Source organism: Theropithecus gelada, chromosome 2 (assembly GCF_003255815.1).
Source record: "Theropithecus gelada isolate Dixy chromosome 2, Tgel_1.0, whole genome shotgun sequence".
NCBI classification, from domain to species: Eukaryota; Metazoa; Chordata; class Mammalia; order Primates; family Cercopithecidae; genus Theropithecus; species Theropithecus gelada.
Genome location: NC_037669.1, coordinates 117938061 through 117957760, shown reverse-complemented (window position 1 = coordinate 117957760; position 19700 = coordinate 117938061). Strand labels below are relative to the sequence as shown.

The following is a 19700-nucleotide window of genomic DNA, read 5'->3' as shown; positions in this document are numbered from 1 at the left end:
TCCAGACCAAAAGCTTTTAAATATTTATCATCCAAAATGGTTTGAATTTTAATTCTTATTAGAATTACAGTTGTTTTCAAATAGGCTTGAAATTAATTTCTAAAATAAACTTAGTTTCTGAAACGGAGTTGTTTCCACTATTCATAATACAGCAGTTTCCTTTAGCTTTGGGCTAGTATTCAAACAGACAGACAAGCCCCTAAGTTTTTCCTTTTTCATTTAGTGAATTTGGTATATTATTTAGTTTTTTGTCAGAAGAGTGTAACATAAAAATCTGGGGTACCTACCCCTGAGATTTTATAAAACATGCAAAAAAAAAAAAATGCCAAACTATATCACCAACTCTTGAAAATACCCATAATGATAAGTCTTTTCAGTGTGTTTAATATAGAGTTAGAAACTCTTATGAAATTTTGCTATCAGATAGTCCAGGAAACTATGTGTTATAGTCTGAATGTCTATGTGCCCCCAAATTCATATGTTGAAATTCTAACTCCCAAAGTGATAGTATTAGAATGTAAGATCTTTGGGAGGTGATTAGGTCACAAGAATGGAGCTCTCGTGAATGGCATTAGTGCCCTTATGAAAAGACGCCCAAGGGAACTTGTTTGCTCTGTCCACCATGTGAAGACACAGCTAGAAGGCACCATCTATGAACCAGAAAAGGGGCCTTCAGTGGACACTGAGTCTGCCACTGCCTTGATTTTCCAGCCTCTAGAATGATGAAAAATAAATTTCTGTTGTTCATAAGCTACCCAGTCTATGGCATTTTATTATAGCAGCATGAACAGGCTAAGGTACCATGTATCATAGTTTTAAAAAAATTCATTTTGGTAAGATTTATCTGAAGGTTTGAATATATATTATTAAATTAAACTTTTGTTTTGAGATAATTGAGGATTCACACACATCAGTAAAAAGTAACTCAGTAAGACCCAGCATAATTTTTACCCAGTGTCCGTCAGTGGTAATATCTTGCAAAACTGTAGAATACTACAGCCAGGATATTGACATTGATACAGTCAAGACACAGAACAGTTCTATTACCACAAAGATCTCTCATGTTGCCTTTTTATAGCCATCTGTTTTCCTCCTGGTCCCTAACTTCTTCTTAAGCCCTGGCAACCACTAATACAATAGTAAGTTCTTTTTCTTTTTTGAGACAGTCTCGCTCTGTCACCCAATCGGCATAGTCTTGGCTCACAGTAACCTCTGCCTCTTGGGTTCAAGTAATTCTCTTGCCTCAGCATCCTGAGTAGCTGGGATTACAGGCATGTGCCACCACAGTAGGCTAGTTTTTGTATTTTTGGTAGAGACAGGGTTTTGCCATGTTGCTCAGGCTGGTCTCGAACTCCTGGCCTCAAGTGATCCGCTTGCATCAGCCTCCCAAAGTGCTGGGATTAGAAGTGAGCCACCGTGCCTGGCCATAGGTTCTTCATTTATATAATTTTGTTATTGCAAGGAGGTTATCTAAATGGAATTATATAGTATATAACTCTACACTTCTCTGGAGATTTATTCAGGTTGTTGTATCAATGGTTTATTTCTTTTTATCACTGACTAATATTCCATGGTATGAATTAACCAGTTTGTTTAACCATTCATGCTTTAAAGGATAGTTAGATTATTTCCAGTTTGGGGTTATTGTAAAATAAGTTACAATAATTTGGGCTATTGTAAAATAAGTTATAAACATTTGTATACAGGTCTTTGTTTGAACATAAGTCTTTATTTTTCTGGGATAAAAGCCCAGGAGGGCAATTTCTAGGTTATATGGGAGCTGCATATTTAATTTTTTTTTTTTCAGTAGTGCTGATTGGTTGGATTGGAAATGAAATCAAAGGGAGTCGAACCTGTCTTGTGCTGAGTCAGTTCAGGGTGGAGGCCACAAGGTCAGATGAGCCCGTTTATCTGTCCGGGTGGTGCCAGCTGATCAGGTGCAGCATCTGCCAAATATCTCAAGCACTGATCTTAGGCTTTATAATAGTGATGTTATCCCTAGGTTATATTTAGCTTTATTTATTTATTTATTTATTTATTTTTGAGATGGAGTCTCACTCTGTCACCCAGGCTGGAGTGCAGTGGCGCAATCTCCTGCTCACCGCAACCTCCACCTCCCAGGTTCACACCATTCTCCTGCCTCAGCCTCCCGAGTAACTGGGACTAAAGGTGCCCACCACTACGCCTAGCTAATTTTCTGTATTTTTTAGTAGAGAGGGAGTTTCACCGTGTTAGCCAGGATGGTCTCGATCTCCTGACCTCGTGGTCTGCCCGCCTTGGCCTCCGAAAGTGCTGGGATTACAGGCGTGAGCCACCGCGCCCGAAACTGTCATGTTATTTTCCACAGTGGTTGTGCCATTTTACATCACATTAGTAATGTATTAGTGATCTAATTTGTGTCTAATCTGTGTCCTTACCAGCATTTAGTATTGTCATTATTGCTCATTTTAGCCATTTTAATAGGTGTGTAGTGACATCTCATTGTGGTTTTAATTTGCATTTCCTTAATGGCTAGTGATGTTGAACATGTTTTAACATGCTAACTTGTCATTCACCCTGGTGAATGTCTGTTCATATCTTTTGTCATTTTCAAATTGGACTGGTTTTTTTACTCCTGAATTTTGAGAGCTCTTTATAGAATCTGTATATAGATTAGTCTTTTGTTGGATGTGGGGTTTGCAAGTATTTTCTCTCATGCTGAGCTTTTTTATCATCCTTTTTTTTTTTTTTTTTAAACAGAGTCCTTCCACAGATAAAATTTTTAATTTTGATGAAGTCTAATTTATAAATTAAACTTTTATGGATTGTGCTTTTGGTGTCAAGTCTAAGAAGTTTGCATAGACCAAAATCCCATAGATTTTTCCTATTGTTTTGTAGAAGTTTTATAGTTTTATATTTTGCATTTAAGTCTATGACCTAATTTGAGTTAATTTTTGTATGAAGTATAAGGATTAGGTCAAGGCTGTGTTTTGGTTTTCTTTTATTTTTGGTCTACAGATGTGTAAATGTTCCAGCATCATTTGTTGAAAATGCTATTTTTGTTCCACTGAATTGCTTTTACTCCTTTATAAAAAAAATCAGCAGAGGATATATGGGTTTATTTCTGGGTTCTCTATTCTGTTCCATTGAGCTTTGTGTTAATCCACCAGTACACAAATTCTTGATTACTGAAGCTATATAAAAAGTCTTGTATATCAAATTTGAGAGTTCAATGTCTATATTATGTCAGATCTTTCAATCCATAAACATGGTATATCTCTCCATTTATTTAGAGCTTTGATTTCTTTCATCACTGTTTTGTAATTTTAGGCATACAAGTCCTGTAGATGTTTTGCTAGATTCACACCAAAGTATTTCATTTGTTTGAGTAATTGTAAATAATACTGTCTTAAATTTTAGTGTCCCTGATCACTGCTATTACATAAAAATACAACTGAGTTTTGTACATTTGTTTTGTATCTTGCAATGTTGCTGAACTCATTTTTGGGGGGGGGGGGTTTATGTAGACAATTATGTTATCTGCAAATAGGGAAGGGCAGATTTCTTTCTTTCTTTCTGTTTTACATGCCTTTTGTTTCCTTTTTGTGCCTTAATGCCATGGCTAGAATTTCCAGCACTATGTTGAATAAGAGCGGTGAAAGCTAATATCCTTTCCCTCTTCCTGATTTTAGAGGGAAAGATTTTATTCTTTCACTATTAAGTGTAATGTTAACTGTAGAATTTTTGGAGATGCTCTTTAACAATTTGAGGAGGTTCCCCTTTATCTCTAGTTTTCTGAGTATTTTTTAAATCATAAATGCGTGTCAATTTTGTCCAATGTTTTTTCTGCATCAATTTATATAATCTTGTAATTTTTCTTGTGTAATCTGTTTATATGGTAGATTGTACTGATTTTGAAATATTCAAACATCCTTGCATCTATGGGATAAATCCCAATTAGTTATGGTATGTAATTTTAAACATATTGCTAATTTCTATTTGTTAATAATATTAAGATTTTTGCCTCTATATTTAAGAGAGCTATTGGTTTGTAAATTTTTTTGGTACTATTTTTGTCTGATTTGGTATTAGGATAATACTAGTTTTATAACATGAATTGGGAAGGCTTTGCTACTCTTGTATTCTCTGAAAGAAACTGCAGAATTGGTGTTAATTCTTTAAATGTGTGGCAGAATCATCCAGTGAAACCATCTAGGCTTGGAGATTTCTGGGGTGTTTATAATTATGAATAGTTAGAGGGTTAATGAAATTATTTTATATTGGGTGAGTGGTGGTAGCATATTTTTTCAGGAATTGGTATATGTCATCAAAGTTGTCAAATTTATATATGTAGAATTGTTCTAAAGATTCTCTTATCCTTTTACTGTCTGCAGCATCTGTAGTGATGTTCCATTTCATTCCTGGTATTGGTGATTTGTGTCTTCTCCCTTTTTTATTCATTAGTCTTGCTAGATTTTTTTTTTTTTTTTAAATTTTACTAACCCGTTCAAAGAACCACTTCTTTGTGGCATTGGTTTTCTCTATTTTTCTGTTTTCATTTCCATTGATTGCTAGTTTAATCCTTATTGTTTTCTTCCTTCTGCTTGCTTTGTATTTATTTTGCCCTTCTTTTTCTAGGTTTTTGAACTTGGACTTGAGTTATTGATTTGAGATAGTTTCTTCTTTTATAATATATGCATTTAGTGCTATGAATTTTTCTCTCATTGCTCTTTTACCTGTATCCCACAAATTTTGATATGTTATATTTTCATTTTTATTCAGTTCAATATATTCTTATATTTCCCTTGAGACTTCATTTTTGATCCATGAACTATCCAAGTATTTGGAGATTTTTCTGTTATTGACTTCTAGTTTGCGTCCATTGCAGTTGTAGAACACATTCTTTATGATTTCAGTTTTTAGAAAATTGTTTAAGTTTGTTATGATCCAGAATAGCATTTATTTTGGTGCATGTTCCATGGGCACATAAATGTTGATTAGATTCTGTTGCTTGATGGTGTTATTGGGTTATTGTATATTCTTGTTGATTTTCTGTTTAGTTGTTCTATCAGTTGTTGAGAAAGGGCAGTTGAAATCTCCAACTATAATTGTGGACATGTCTATTTTTTGTTTAGTCCCATCGATTTTTGCTTCATATATTTTGCAGACCCTGTTGTTTGTGCATACACACTTAGAATTGTTTTGTCTTTTTGGTGGATTGATACTTTTATTATTATAGAATATCATATCCCTCCCTGTCTCTGGTAACTTTCTTTGCTTGAAGTCTCCTTTGTCTGATATTAATATAACCACTACTACTTTCCTTTTGTTAAAGTTTACATGATATTTCTTTTTATATCTTTTAACCCTTAAACTTTCTATGTCATCACATTTGAAGGGAGTTTGTAGACAGAATATTTGGGTCATATTCTGAATATTTTGCCAGTCTCTATCTTTCAATTAGTGTATTTAGGCCACTTAAATTTAGTGTAATTATTGGTATGTTAGACCTTAGTCTGCCATTTTATTTTTATTTTCTTTGGTTGTTGCTTCTGTTTTATCCCCATACCTTTCTGAGGTTACTTAAACAGTTTTAAGAATTCCATTTTGACGTAACCAGAGTTTTTGATATATCTTTTGTATAGCTTTTTAAGTATTTGCTCTAGATATTACATTATATGTGTGTATGTAAAATATGTATGTGTGTTCATTTTAAATTTGAAGTATAGAATCATTTCTTTCTTTGTCTCTTCACCCTCTCCCATTTATAATTATCTTAAATCCTTTATATAAATTGAGAACTACATTAAGCAATGTTATTATTTTTGCTTTCCCCACCAAATATGATGAAGAGAAGAAAAGTGTATAATTTTTAGTCATACTTTTACTTACTGTGTTCTTTCAGCCTTTTTGATATTTCTAGGTGTTTCTTTTGATTCCTTTCTATTCAGAAAACTTTATTTAACTCTTCTTTTGGAGTAGGTTTTCTGATGATGAATTCTCTCAGTTTTCCTTCATCTGAGAATGTCTTAATTTCTTCCTTATTCCTGAAAGATGTTTGCATTGGATTGGTAATTCTTTTCTTTTAGTGCTTGAAAAATATTATGCCACTTCCCACTGGCCTCCATAGTCTCTTATGAGAAAGCCATTGTCATTTATTTTTTCGTATGGATAAGGTATCATTTCCCTCTTGCTGCTTTTAAGATATTTTTGCTAATAGTCTTCAGAAGTTTGACTATGATATATCCTAGTATGAATTTCTTTGGGCTTATCCTAGTTGACATCCACTGAACTTCTTAAATTTATAGTTTTGTCTTTTGCCAAATATGGGAAGTTTTCAGCCATTATTTCTTTGAGAACTTTTTTCATCCTGCCTGCTCTTACTCTTCCTCTGAAACTCTGATGTCATGGATGTTAGATCTGTTGTTACAGTCTTACAGACCCCAGAGGCTTTTTTTAGTTTATTTTTTCTTTGTTGTTAAGAATAGGCAATTTTTTTTTTTTTTTTTTTGAGGTGGAGTCTCACACTGTTACCTGGGCTTGGGTGCAATGGTGTGATCTTGGCTCACTGCAACCTCTGCCTCCTGGATTCAATCAATTCTCCCTCAGCCTCCTGAGTAGCTGGGATTACAGGCACATGCCACCATGCCTAGCTAATTTTTAGTATTTTTGGTAGAGATGGGGTTTCACTATGTTGGCCAGGCTGGACTCGAACTCCTGACCTCATGATCTGCCCGCCTCATCCTCTCAAAGTGCTGGGATTCAGGCATAAGCCACCGTGCCTGGCCTAAGATTGGGTAATTTTTATTGTCCTATCGTTCTTTCACTGATTGTTTCCTCTGTCCCTTTCATTCTGCTATTGAGTCCATCCAGTACATTTTTTGTTTGTTATTTTTTTTTTCAGTTCTAAAATATTTATTTAGTTTTTCTTTATACTTTCTCTTTCTTTGCTGATACTTCCTGTTTATTTGCTGTGACTATTTTTCTCACTTAAATGTGTTTGTAATTGCTCATTAAAGCATTTTTATAATGCCTGCTTTAAAATGTCAGATAATTCTTCCTTTTTTGAGACAGAGCCTCGCTCTATTGCCCAGGCTGGAGTACAATGACAAGATCTCGCCTCATTGCAACCTCCACCTCCCGGGTTCAAGCGATTCTCCTGCCTCAGTCTCCTGAGTAGCTGGGATTACAGGCATGTGCCACCATGCCTTGTTAATTTTTGTATTTTTGGTAAAGATGGAGTTTTGCCATGATGGCCAGGCTGGTCTCAAACTCCTGGTCTCAAGTGATCTGCCTGCCTTGGCCTCCCAAAGTGTTGAGATTACAGGCATGAACCATTACACCCGGCCTAAAATGTCAATAATTCTAATATATTTGACATCTCTTTTGGCAGTCATTGATTATCTCTCTTCATTCAGTTCGAGATCTTTCCAGTTCTTGGTATGATGAGTGATCTTTTAAGTCTGGACATTTTGGGTATTTTGTTACGAGGGATCTGCCTCATTACTTCCACGTGGAAACAGAAGTTCAGGTTCCCAATTCACCCTCCATAACACCTGATGGAGAGGCTTCTCATTACTTCTGGTTGGGGATGGGAGTTCAAGCTCCTCACTGGGTTTCCACTGATACCTTCGTGGTTTGGAGGGTAGGAATGTTTTATCACTGTTTCCCACGTGGCTTTCACTGACACGACATTGTGGGAGAAGACTCACTACCATTGCTGGGTGCTAAAAATCCTGACTTTCTACCAGGTCTCATCCAACACCATACCAGCAAGAATGGGGAAGGAAAAGGAGAGATTTACTTCCTACTGGGGATAAAAGTCTAGACTCCCTATTTGTTCTTCTCTGACACTACCCTATTAGGATAGAAAGATTGGGATACCTTGTTTTTTTGTTTTTGAGAGACGGAGTCTTGGTCTGTCACCCAGACTGGAGTTCTGTGGCATGATCTCGGCTCACTGGAACCTCCGCCTCCTGGGTTCAAGTGATTCTCCTGCCTCAGCTTCCCAAGTAGCTGGGACTACAGGCATGTGCCACCACACCCAGCTAATTTTTGTATTTTTTTAGTAGAGATGGGGTTTCACTCTATGTTGGCCAGGCTGGCCTCGAACTCCTGACCTCAGGTGATCTGCCCACCTTGGCCTCCCAAAGTGCTGGGATTACAGGCATGAGCCACCATGCCCAGCCATACCTAGGAATTTTAATTGTATGTAATGGGGTGAATGGGGGAAAGCACATCTGCTCCATATTCTTCAAAGTAGAAATACTCTATCACAGGTTTTTAAAAAATGATTTTGACCCCTGTGCCTTAGGAAGATGTGCTTTCATTTCTCAAATCAGTTTGACCAGTTGCTTCTAGATACCTTTATCAATGTGATAAAGTGAATCACCTATTGTACAGCTGAAGGGGCCTTCTTTCCATAAGAGGTCTTTGGAAGTTAAAAGCCTTTCAGATTTCTTGTAATAAGAGATAGGTCTTACTTTATTCTACATCTAAGTTAGGATCTCTCCAACATATGTCCACTATGTCCACACTCCTCACTAGTCCTCTCATGTTCCTCTCCAGAGTCTATTCTCCAGCAGAAAGTCATTTTGGTAGAGTACACATTAGTTTAATTCAGTTTTGATGATGCTGAGAGACATGGGTATATTTTGCTGTGGAATTTGTGTGTGTTTTAGATTCCAGTCTTGTTCCCTTCTCCACAGGTATCATTTTAAGAAAATCATAATCAGAAGGATAAATGATCCATATCTTCCTTTAAAGCTGCATGTACAGGCACTTTTATTTTTGCCCTTCTCCCAAAGATGAAAGGTATAATGAGTACACTATAAATGACTGAATGAGCTACAAGTCAATTACTCTGAACTCCATATTAATCCCACTTTCAATACAGAATGGAAGATGTCCTATGGTTCATTTAGCTACCAAGTGGTATAAGCTGTTATTCTGTTATTCTCCAGAATTATAAAGGATTGCAAAACTTAATGTATAAAAGACAGGCAATAAAATGCTGGGCTGCCAAGCAAAGAAGACACTTTTAGTAATTTAAAGGAAGCAATGTATAGAAGGAACTACAAACTTACTCTTCAGTTCAAAATACAATTGAGATATATGTTTCCACTCTTCTCACCAGAATATCACACTGAAATTTTGAAAGATGTATTTTGAAAAACTTTTGCAAAGATAAAACTCCTCTAATAGGTTTGGACTAATATGAGCATTTCCAATTTCTGTTTTAGTCACTTCCATAAATTAGCTCATAAGTGGATCAGGGAGAGAAAGTGCTCAGGAAGTGGAGGTGGTAGACTTTGTGTTGGTCCACTTCCAGCCTCAAGACCCCCTGTGTTGTGATGGTAAAACTTGGAGGGGTTATGGCAATATATGCTTATAAAATTGTGTTTTCACTGAAAGCCTAATGCATTTGCAGATGATAATTCAGATTATTCACCAGAGGGTGACCCTCAGGGCAACAGTAAGTAGACTGCAGAAATGTCTAGACTTCTAAGCTGTTTCCTTGAAGTTCTGAAGTTGCAGAAAGAGGGAAAATAGTGAGCTACCAAAGCAAACCTTAACATGATATGTCTACAAAGGGAAGGATGGTAAGGGAGGACAGTAAGAGCATCATGACTCAGGGAAGTGCAGTGGGTTAGGCAGCTACCACGAAGCAGTGTGGGCAAGTCGCCAGATGGGCGGCAAGCTGTGACCTAGTGATGAACAAAGGATTCCCTGCCAAAAAGCAGACTCAAAGGTTGTCTCATTGGCTGTCTTACGGAATCTGAACTTAGGTCAGGCAGTGTTCTTTGTGCCATTGACTTGTGGCAGCTTTGTTTGGTTTAATATAAGTGTGCGAGCTAACAATTAAGAACAAGCCTTTGACCCAAACAAATCTGATTCAAAACTAAACCCTGTCACAACAAAGTCGGACTTGTTTTTTTAATTCTACACAGCTATTTTTCCTCATCTTTCAAGAGAGACGTCTCTCTTATAGGGTTGTTGCAATCATATTAAATGTGATAATGTATTGAAATGCTTGGCACACACTAAGACATCAGGAATAAAAACTGATAACATCTGTCATCATCATTAATTATCTGAAATACATTTTTCTATAGCTTGTTCCAATTGTGATAGTTATTAAAAAGCAAGCTTCAGACAAACTAACATAGTTTGATAATGTGTGTGGTAACACAGTATTTTATTAGGTACATGTGAATGGTGGCAGATTAGCTTTGTCTGCCCCTTGATAAATTCTTGTTTAAAAGTGGCCAAGCTCCTGGATACATGCTCCCTAGATGAGGGCTATGCCACGATTTGCCACCTGCACAGAAATACTTCTGCTGCAGAGGTTTCCTGCCAAATCATCAAAGTTTTAGAAGACAGTATTTTCAGCCAACAAAGCACTTAAAAGAGGTGTTTCCAGTTTTGGAGGCAAGGCCAAGCACAGGTGGGAAGTGGGTGATTAGGAAATGCAGCTGCTGAAAATGTTTTACCTATTAACCTTATACTTTTCCCTTGAAGTCAGAGGAGAAAGATGTTGGTTTAAATGATAATTGAAGTTCACCATCTAGATTTGGAGCATCGCACTGTGGTGGGAAAGATGGCCAGACCAAGGCTTTCAGCTTTCTCCATTCTGCAGGCGAGGCTTGGGCTTTGCTCTGTAAACATCTGAAAATGAGGTCCTCCCTTCCCGGGTCCGATTGCGCCAGGATTTAGCTTCTGACCACAATCACGAGGCTCTGCCAGGACTTTAGTTAAGGCTCTTCCACTGCAGTTGCTGGCCTGGATGCCATTGACACAGATTCGTTTGTCCCAGGAACCTGGCCTCTTTCAGCCCCTTGGGCCTTGTCTCCCTCCCTGCTTGTCCTCGGAACCTTTCCTCTCCTCCCCAGCGTGATCAGCAGTAAAAGCACTTAGGTTTCTTTCCCTGCACGATCTGCACTACGCCTTGGACAGAACTGCTTAGCAGTGCTTGGAGCACACACACTGTAAAGGAATTTGGGGATATGCTAATGAGGAAGCCCATAACCAAAAGCAAGAAGATTCACAATCAAATTGCAATAAATCTGCAGAGACTCCTTAAAGAACAAGACACACAGGAAAAGGCTGACTGCTGGAAAAAGTGCTTTGCAAATGAATGGTATGGCTGCTGAATCTTTGAAAAGACAGCAGTACTCTCAGAAGTACTAACCTAGCCACGTATCAGCCCAAATGACTGGCCGATGAATGATAGTGCCACGTGTACAATCTCTCTCAGAAGAGTTTCTGGAAGGATTTGGGTGTAAATACTGATATGGAAAGTAAATAACACGTTCCAATTTGCTCTTCCCTCTACCTTCTCAACCAACTGCCCCTGCCCCATTTCCCAAATTTGTGTTCTCTCCTGTTTGCTTTGCCTACAGCAACAGTCTTGAACAGAACAGAGTTGCTAAGTAACATGTAACTCCATCACATTTTCATCTGAAAAGACCAAATTAGTATATCAATGAATGCCATTTCTGTATGATCACAATGAGTATGATTCATAAGTTAAGATTTTGAGGTTAAAAGGAACACAAGCAGTAAAATAATTTTGAATAAATTCATATGGATGGTTTAAAGAGATCTACTTATACTCTGTTTGTTGGATTCATTGAAGCTTAGAAGGTACTATATTATATTAGATGAAATTTTAAAGTGGCATTTCTCCTCAGGAAAACTCACAGGTCCGAAAGTATATGCTGGAGCACTTTTCTCATTACTTTTAATGTAACAAAGTTTTATTTTCCTCATTTAGTTTTCAATCAGTGATCCAGAGCCATAGCAGAACAAGACAATACTTTATGTCGTGTTAAATGCTGATCTTCTCAGTGCCAGGTTTAGGCTTTATAAATGAAGAGCAAATAACTTTTTCTTCTTAGTTGCAGACAGTGTGTTGCTTAGCTGTTTGATTCTATGACAAGAAGAAATAGAAGTGTTCCAACTTAACGTTTGTTACTTTTTTTTTTAAGAACCCTTTTTCTATTTACTTTAAGCCTAGTTCTTAAAACTCCAAGGGACCTTGGGATTCAATGGTAACAGAAAATATTGGGATCTAAAAGTGGTGTGGGTAAGGACACATCATGCTTCTCAGAAGGCTATGACTTGCCTGCTGTCCCACGAATGCAAGCTGAATTAATGGTTAAGGACTTCCAGATTTAGGCTCTGTATTCTTTCTGGATATAGATGGAAAACTAAGGAACAAAGATGGAGGATCCTATACAAGTGAGTTACAGAGGTGGACTAAGCACAAATTCCTCAGTGACTCTTTAGCTCAGATTGAAAGAACTTTATTTTGAGAACTGAAGACAAACTGGGCTGGTTTATAGCTAAATTCTACTTTGGTTGGAGGGCCTCACACCTGAATGTTCAACTATACAGACAACAATGCTAGTCACTCAGGCCTTTTCAGGCAGCACAAAACCTGGACTTTGATCGAGAAAGAGTTTAGGCCCCCGGGGTCAGATCGTTTGCTAGCTCCATTTACTGGCTGTGTGACTTTAGGCAAACTGCTAAACTTCTCTTTTTAATACATTATACTTTTTACCTCTCGTGAGGATTATGAGTTTGGTATATGTAAAGTAAATAGGAGAGTTTGGGTCCCTACTAAGAGCTCATAAAATATTAACTCCTATCCTTTTATTTGATGATCTGATTTTCAAAAGACCTGTTCAATCAGAGCTGCAAGGGGACTTAGAATCATCCAGCCCAATATCCTTATTTTACACATGAGAACACCGAGGACCAGAGAAAGGAAGTGGCTTCTGATTTAATTTATGACTGACCCAGTCTCCAAAATGCTAGTTCAGGGTTTTCTTGTTTTATTTTGTTCATGTTTTCTTTTACTAGTCTCCCTCTAAATCAGCCTTTGCCCTTCTGAATAGATGACTTCTTACCTCCACTCCTACCACTGGGTTCAAGGGTTAAGCCACCATTTTGCTCTCACTGCAATAACCGACTAACTCATTTCCCTGCTTCCATTCTTGCCTTCTTCAATCTATTTCCAACTTAACAGATTAGAGTGCTTCTTTGCAAAGCATTATGTCCCCTCTCACTTCATCTCTTACTACTCTCACTCATTCAGCTTTTTACCCTACCCTGTTTGCTGTTCCTTGTGCATTTTGGCACACTCCAATCTCAGGTTTGGTGTTTTTTGTTTTGTTTTGTTTTTTTGAGATGGAGTCTCGCTCTGTCACCCAAGCTGGAGTACAATGGCGTGATCTTGGCTCACTGCAACCTCCGCCTCCCGGGTTCAAGCGATTATTCTGCCTCAGTCTCCTGAGTAGCTGGGTGCGTGCCACCATGCCTGGCTAATTTTTTTGTATTTTTAGTAGAAACAGGGTTCCACCACGTTAGCCAGGCTGGTCTGGAACTCCTGACCTTAGGGGAGCCGCCGCCTCGGCCTCCCAAAGTGTTGGTATTACAGGCGTGAGCCACTGTGCCCGGCCCAATCTCAGGTTTCACATGTGCTGTTTTCTTTACTTGGGATGTTTTTCATCTGATATCTGCATGATATGCTCTCTCCTCTGGCACTTTCCATTTTCCTATTGTGCTTTCTCTCCGATGGGGCATTCACTACTTTATAACATATCCTGTATTTCTTTAGGCAGTGTTTGCCTACTTCAGTACAGTGCAAACATTATGAGGGCACACTTGTTCACGGCTATTTCTCCAGTGTCTAGAATGACGACTGACACAGAGGAGGTACCGGTAAATGTGTGATGAGTACATAAATGAGCAAAGTGTCAATAGGATTGTGGTATGTTCAAAAGAATATGTTTCCTCAGGTGTTTTAGTTATTTAACAAAACTAAGCAAATGTTCTATCCTTAATTAAATATGCTATGGCAGGGGACTTTCCAACACATTAAAATTTACCTTTTTTTTTTTTTTTAATCATAACCTGGTAATTTTATGTTTGCATTGCTAAACCTATAGGCATCTATCTTTCTTGAGTTAATCGTTAGGAAATACTCTGCAAAGCCAAACCAAAACAACAACCACTTTCCTAAAACTCTGTAAAGAATATATTTCCATTCTGGTGAATCAGGAGAAAATACATTTGTTTCATTCCCTCTCTTTCTGGGCTCTTAGAGAAACTTCAAAGAAAACAGAATGTAGACAGGAGGTCAGCTTTCATGAATCAGATTTCATCTTGATCGGCTTTTTATAGACCTATAACAAAGTAGAGCCCTGAAAATTGTGTTAGGTGATGGGGATTCTGACAGACCCTTTAACTATGTGGAACTAGGAGGTTCTGCTATAATTCTGCTGCTTCAGATGAAAATTTCAAGTGTTTTCATTAGGTACAACAGCTGTTTCTATTACAGATAACAGATCTCAGAGGTGATGATGCTGATATCAACTTCTACTGGGCTCAGAACACAGTGTAGCTTGTACAATTAGGTTTTTTTTTTTTTAATTATTTTTTTTTCTGCACACGCAAATTAACTCTGTAGCAGTAAAAGGAAATTACTTACTTGCTACCGGAATTGTCTGAAAGTGATACGATCATCTTTTGTAGAATCACATTAACCAAATTAAAAGCCCTTGGGAAAAATTTGGCACCTTGTTCCTTCCCATTCACATCTTCCTGAAGACCTCTCATTTAGAAAGTGATGATCATTATCAGGGCTTTTAATTTGGAAAGATTGGCTGCTCACCAGTGAGCCTTTCTAGATACCCAGTGGTTGGGTAGAGTGGCTGTACTGTGTTTCAGCCTTGGAGGCCTTGACTTTACTATCCTCCTGCTTGCTTGAATGTATGATTTCTAGCCTGGGACACACAGTCACAGTCCTGCTACTGTACATTGTTTCCGAGATGGTGCCATCATTTTATTCTCTCATTGAATGCACATATTACTCCTTCACTGAGAGGAGGTGGATTGACTCCTCCAACTCTTGGAACATAAGCTGGCCTGTGACTGCTTTGATGAGTAGAATGTGATGGGATTTGCTGTGCAAGTTCTAGGCTTACCCTTTAAGAGGACTGATGGTTTCTACTTCCTTTCTCTTAAAATACTCCCCTTCTTGAAACCCAGTTCATAGGAGCACATTCTGTGATGGATTTGCCACTATTTTGCCACGCTGTTTAAAGCCTAATTCACATAGAGAGGCCATGGTTAGGTACTCCAGTCAACTACCTCAGCGGATTAGTGTCAACTGTAAGCCATGTGAGCGAACCATCTTGGAGTTCAGTCCATCTTAGCCTTCAGATGACTCCAGCCCCATGCATGGAAGCCATTTGACTAAACTGAATGAGAGGCATTGAGTAAGAGCCACCTACAGGAGTCTGATCTTGAATTGTTGTTTTAAACTGCTACATTTGGAGTGGTTTGTAACACAGCAATAGATAACAACTGCAATAGTGGCAAAATAGTGGCAAATCCATCATAGGATGTGCTCCTATGAACATGGGTATCAAGGATCTTTCAAGTGAGGTGAAATTAGTTGTTGTTTACATGATAGAGACAGATGTCATGTCAATCCTTATTGTATCCTTTCAGCTGGTCCCTAGAAGGTGATAATTGGATTATTGTTCTATTACCATTTGGATTTGTAAATACAAATATTTACTGTACAAATGCAATTTTTGGGGGGAGAGGTAACGCTCTACACCAGAGTACAGCAAATACTTTTTTTTTTTTTTTGAGATGAAGTCTCACTCTGTCAGGCTGAAGTGTAGTGGTACGATCTTGGCTCACTGCAACCTCTATCCCCGGGGTTCAAGTGATTCTGCTGCCTCACCTCCTGAGTAGCTGGGATTACAGGCACCCGCCACCACACCTGGCTAACTTTTGTAATTTTAGTAGAGATGGAGTTTCACCATGTTGGTCAGGCTGGTCTCGAACTCCTGACCTCGTGATCCGCCTGCCTCAGCCTCCCAAAGTGCTGGGGTTATAGGCATGAGCCACTGTGCCCAGCCAGCAAATGTTTTTGATGGTGCTAGATAGTAAATATTTTAGGGTTTGTGCGTTATTATAGTTTTTGTGGCAACTACTTAACTCAGTCAAGTTGACTTAGATAACATGTAAATAAATGGCATGGCTGTGTGAAATCAACTTTATTGACAAAAATAGGTAATATGCTAGATTTGACCTGCAGACTGTAGTTTGTTGACCCCTGTTCTAAACAACTATTTCTAGAACCAACAGAGACGTGTGATTATATTGCTTGAGTTTCATCAGGACCGCGTTTGGCTGCTCTATCTCTAATTCCTCTTGCCAGTCCTTCTTAGTCTCTGTCATAGGCTTCTCCTCCTAAGTTTGAAATGTGCTTCTCAAGGCCCTCTTATCTCCTTACTCTATTATACTCTTTCTAAGCCATGATTTCAGCTAATGACAATTTGCCAATGACTAAGAAATATCTATCTTTATTCAGTCTTTTATCCAGAACCCAAGGCTTTTGTATTTCCTGTTGGATGTCTTGCCAGCACCCTATGTGAACATAGGCGCACTTTTGTGCCTGTTGTTAACCTATAGCCTTGCAACTCCAAATCTGCTCTTCTATACTCAGCCCTGTGATAAATATGGGTAGGACTCTGCAATTCCATTTCTTTTTTTGTCAACTGTTAGATTCTATCATCAGAGGGCATTAGAGGAGAAGGAAGGGAATTGCTTCTTCTTTGCTTCTTGTTTACTTCTGTCTGCTTTAGGGTTCCTGGGAGTATCTCATCAACAAACCTTCAATCAGAAACATACTTTCTTTTCTGCAGTAGCAGCCAAATTTAGTTTTTACAAAAGTTGCAAACTACATCCATTACTACCCACCTCCCCATCACTTCCCACAGCTCCGGTGGGTTAGTGGTCCCTCCTTGGAGGTTTGGGTCCCAGCCCTTCAGGACTCCAACCTCAGGGACACCATTACCTGCTGAGCAGCACCTTCTAGTGGGGGGTCTGGGTTTTGGCATAGCAGGGTCCTTGCTCTAAGTTTCTAAGTTTTAGCCATTCCAACTTCTCTTTGATTACCCAGCCCTAAGACATGGTAGTTGCTTTCTTTAATGGTTTTCTTTGTGATGACTTAGTGTTCTCCTTTCCTTCTTCAGTTACCTAATTAACAACTTCATAAATTAGTTAACCATTCTTTATATTAAATTTCCATTCATATATCTGGCACGGTTTCTTTCTCCCAACTGAACTCTAAAGGCATTTATATTCTTGGCCAAAAGCTGCTCCTATGACAGTATCTTCTTCTTTAGTAAATGGCACCAGCAAACCTTTCCCTATCCCTGCTCAATTGCTGAAGCAAGTATCTAGGCATCATTCTTAACCATTTCTATTCTCTCAACTCCCAGATCCCATCAGTTGAACAAGGCCTATAGATGTGGCTTCCTGAATATTTCTTAGGTCCATCTGCTTCTTTTCTTCTCTGTGTCCACAACCCTAAACCAAGACGCCAGCATATCTCACCGGGATTACGATCCCTACTTTATCACTGACGTCCCTGCATTTCTGCAGCCCCTCAATCTCTTCTCCCCACCACAGCCCTAAAGATGTCCTAAAAACATTTTCTAGTTAAATGTACTCTAAAACTATCCAAACTTCATTTAGAAGTCCTTCTGTAATTTCTCCTGCCTCTGCACTTCATTTTGAAATATCTTATTTACTTTTTGGTTAGTTTTGAATGTGCCATTCTTTTTTTAAAAAAATACTTTTGGTACAAAGTGATCCCTCTGTTCAGAAATACCCCCTTTTACCTGGAAAACCACTACACATTCTTTAAACAGTGTGTAAATAACATTTTCTTAGAGACAGTGTTTCTGACCACCTAGACAAGGCTATTCTGCCATTTATTTCCATAGATCATTGAACATCCCCTTTATTCCGTAATATTCAGTTAGCCCATAGGTAGCTTTGTGGATTATAAGGACCATACAGGCAAGGGCTGTGCCTGTCTTGCTGAGCACAATATTCCCAATATCTAACTTTTCTTTCTGGCATGGTAGATACCTATTCAACACATATTTGCTGACAGTCAATTTCTGTTTTTTTGTCCATACAGTGGACTCTTGAGCAACATGGGTTTGAAATGTGTAGGTCCATTTATAGGCATATTTTCTTCTGCCTTTGCTACTCCTGAGACAGCAAGACCAATCACCTCCTCAGCCAATTCGACATGAAGACAACAAGGGTGAAGACCTTGACTTCCACTGAATGAATAGTAAATATATTTTCTCTTCATTATGATTGTCTTAATAATATTTTCTTTTTTTCTAGGTTACATTATTGTAATACAGTATATAATACATATATACAATACAATATGTGTGAATCAACTCTTCATGTTATCATAAGGCTTTCAGTCAATAGTAGGCTATTGGTAGGTAAGATTTTAGGGAGCCAAAAGCTAAATGTAGATTTTTGTGCTCCTAACCACCATGTTGTTCAAGGGTCAACTGTATATCACAAGACCTCTGAGTTCATTACAGAAGACACGTGTTTCCTCAGATGCTCCAGAATCCCTTAGAGTTGGCTTTTAAACTGAAGGTTCTTTTGTTTGTTTCACATCTCCTGATGCCAGTCTCTGCTGGTGGGTTCTTACAATGATGGGAGGAAGATGAATGGGGAGTTGATCAATCAGAACTTACTACTTTGAGCTTGATTGGAGACCCAAGATTACCAACTTTCACATTTTCAGAGGGTCCTATTGTGTCACACAAGTCTCCTGAGTACTTGGGTCCAGATGCATCTCGGCACTTCCTGAATTTAAACCCCAGTAGCCAACGATGGGATGTTCCTCTATTTCTAACAACCAGTATGTTACTCTTTTACAACAAACATCAACGTGCTAGTTTCTTTGTAGTTCCCTGAAAAGTAGTCATTATTCCTCAAGTGAAAAAAGTGGAAATATAGTTGGGGAGTGGACTAAAACACTGATGAAAGGGCTTTAAAGAATTACAAAACCAAGAACGAAGGCGCAGATAATGAAAATAGAATATGAAAATGAGCATGATAATGAAGAAAAATCATGAAAGCATATGAACACAGTCTGTTGGAAAAGAAGCAGATTAAATAAATCCATATTTGATTTTGGTCACACTTCCACGGAGAGAGCTGCATTTATTTTTAAAAAGAAAAACAAAAAACAGCCCAAAGAACTTGGATTTCTTTTTATCCTCCAAACAGATTTGACCCAAGATGGACATTTTCCTTGAGAATAATAGATCTTTTTCCTTCAGCTCAAAGTTTTACCTTTTGGATTGTATTCCACACACGTTCATTATCGTTTCTTCTTCCTTCAAGGGTGTCCATAGCATCTGCCATTAGTGACTGCAGCTGTGGCACCAAGATAAAAATTATCAGTGTGGAATTCACACAGAAGTAACTTCTCTAAATACACAGATTAAAACCTAATTAAAAAATCATTTGTACGCTGATGATTTTATTACTCATCTTTCCTACAATGAATATTGCCACCTCATCTTTGCTTGTCATTGCTGAATATTATTGCAGATATAAAATACTGAAACAATGAAAAGATTCTTCTTGAAAATTTGTAGAAAACATATAGGTTTTAATGTAGTAAGTGTTGATGTTTTGTGAAAACCAGATTTGGGTTGTAAAGAATGAAGGCAGTAGTTAATTCTCTTGGAAATGGCATGTAGTACATGAATGCATTTTAGTGTTTTCTCCTGAGGCTAATGTATCATAATTCTAGGCATCATGCAAAAGCTCACCAGAGGACAATACTATAGTTGTGCCGTTTT

General features: G+C 38.1%; 1 protein-coding gene across 1 annotated transcript in view; it reads right to left on the bottom strand.

The window, feature by feature from the left end:
* The window catches only part of SPATA16 (spermatogenesis associated 16), a 254015-nt gene that overhangs the window by 4832 nt on the left and 229483 nt on the right, over nt 1–19700 (bottom strand). The window contains exon 10 of the mRNA XM_025376457.1: nt 19186–19269. Within this exon, the coding sequence (XP_025232242.1) occupies nt 19186–19269 (84 nt within the window). The remainder of the gene's footprint in view (nt 1–19185; nt 19270–19700) is intronic.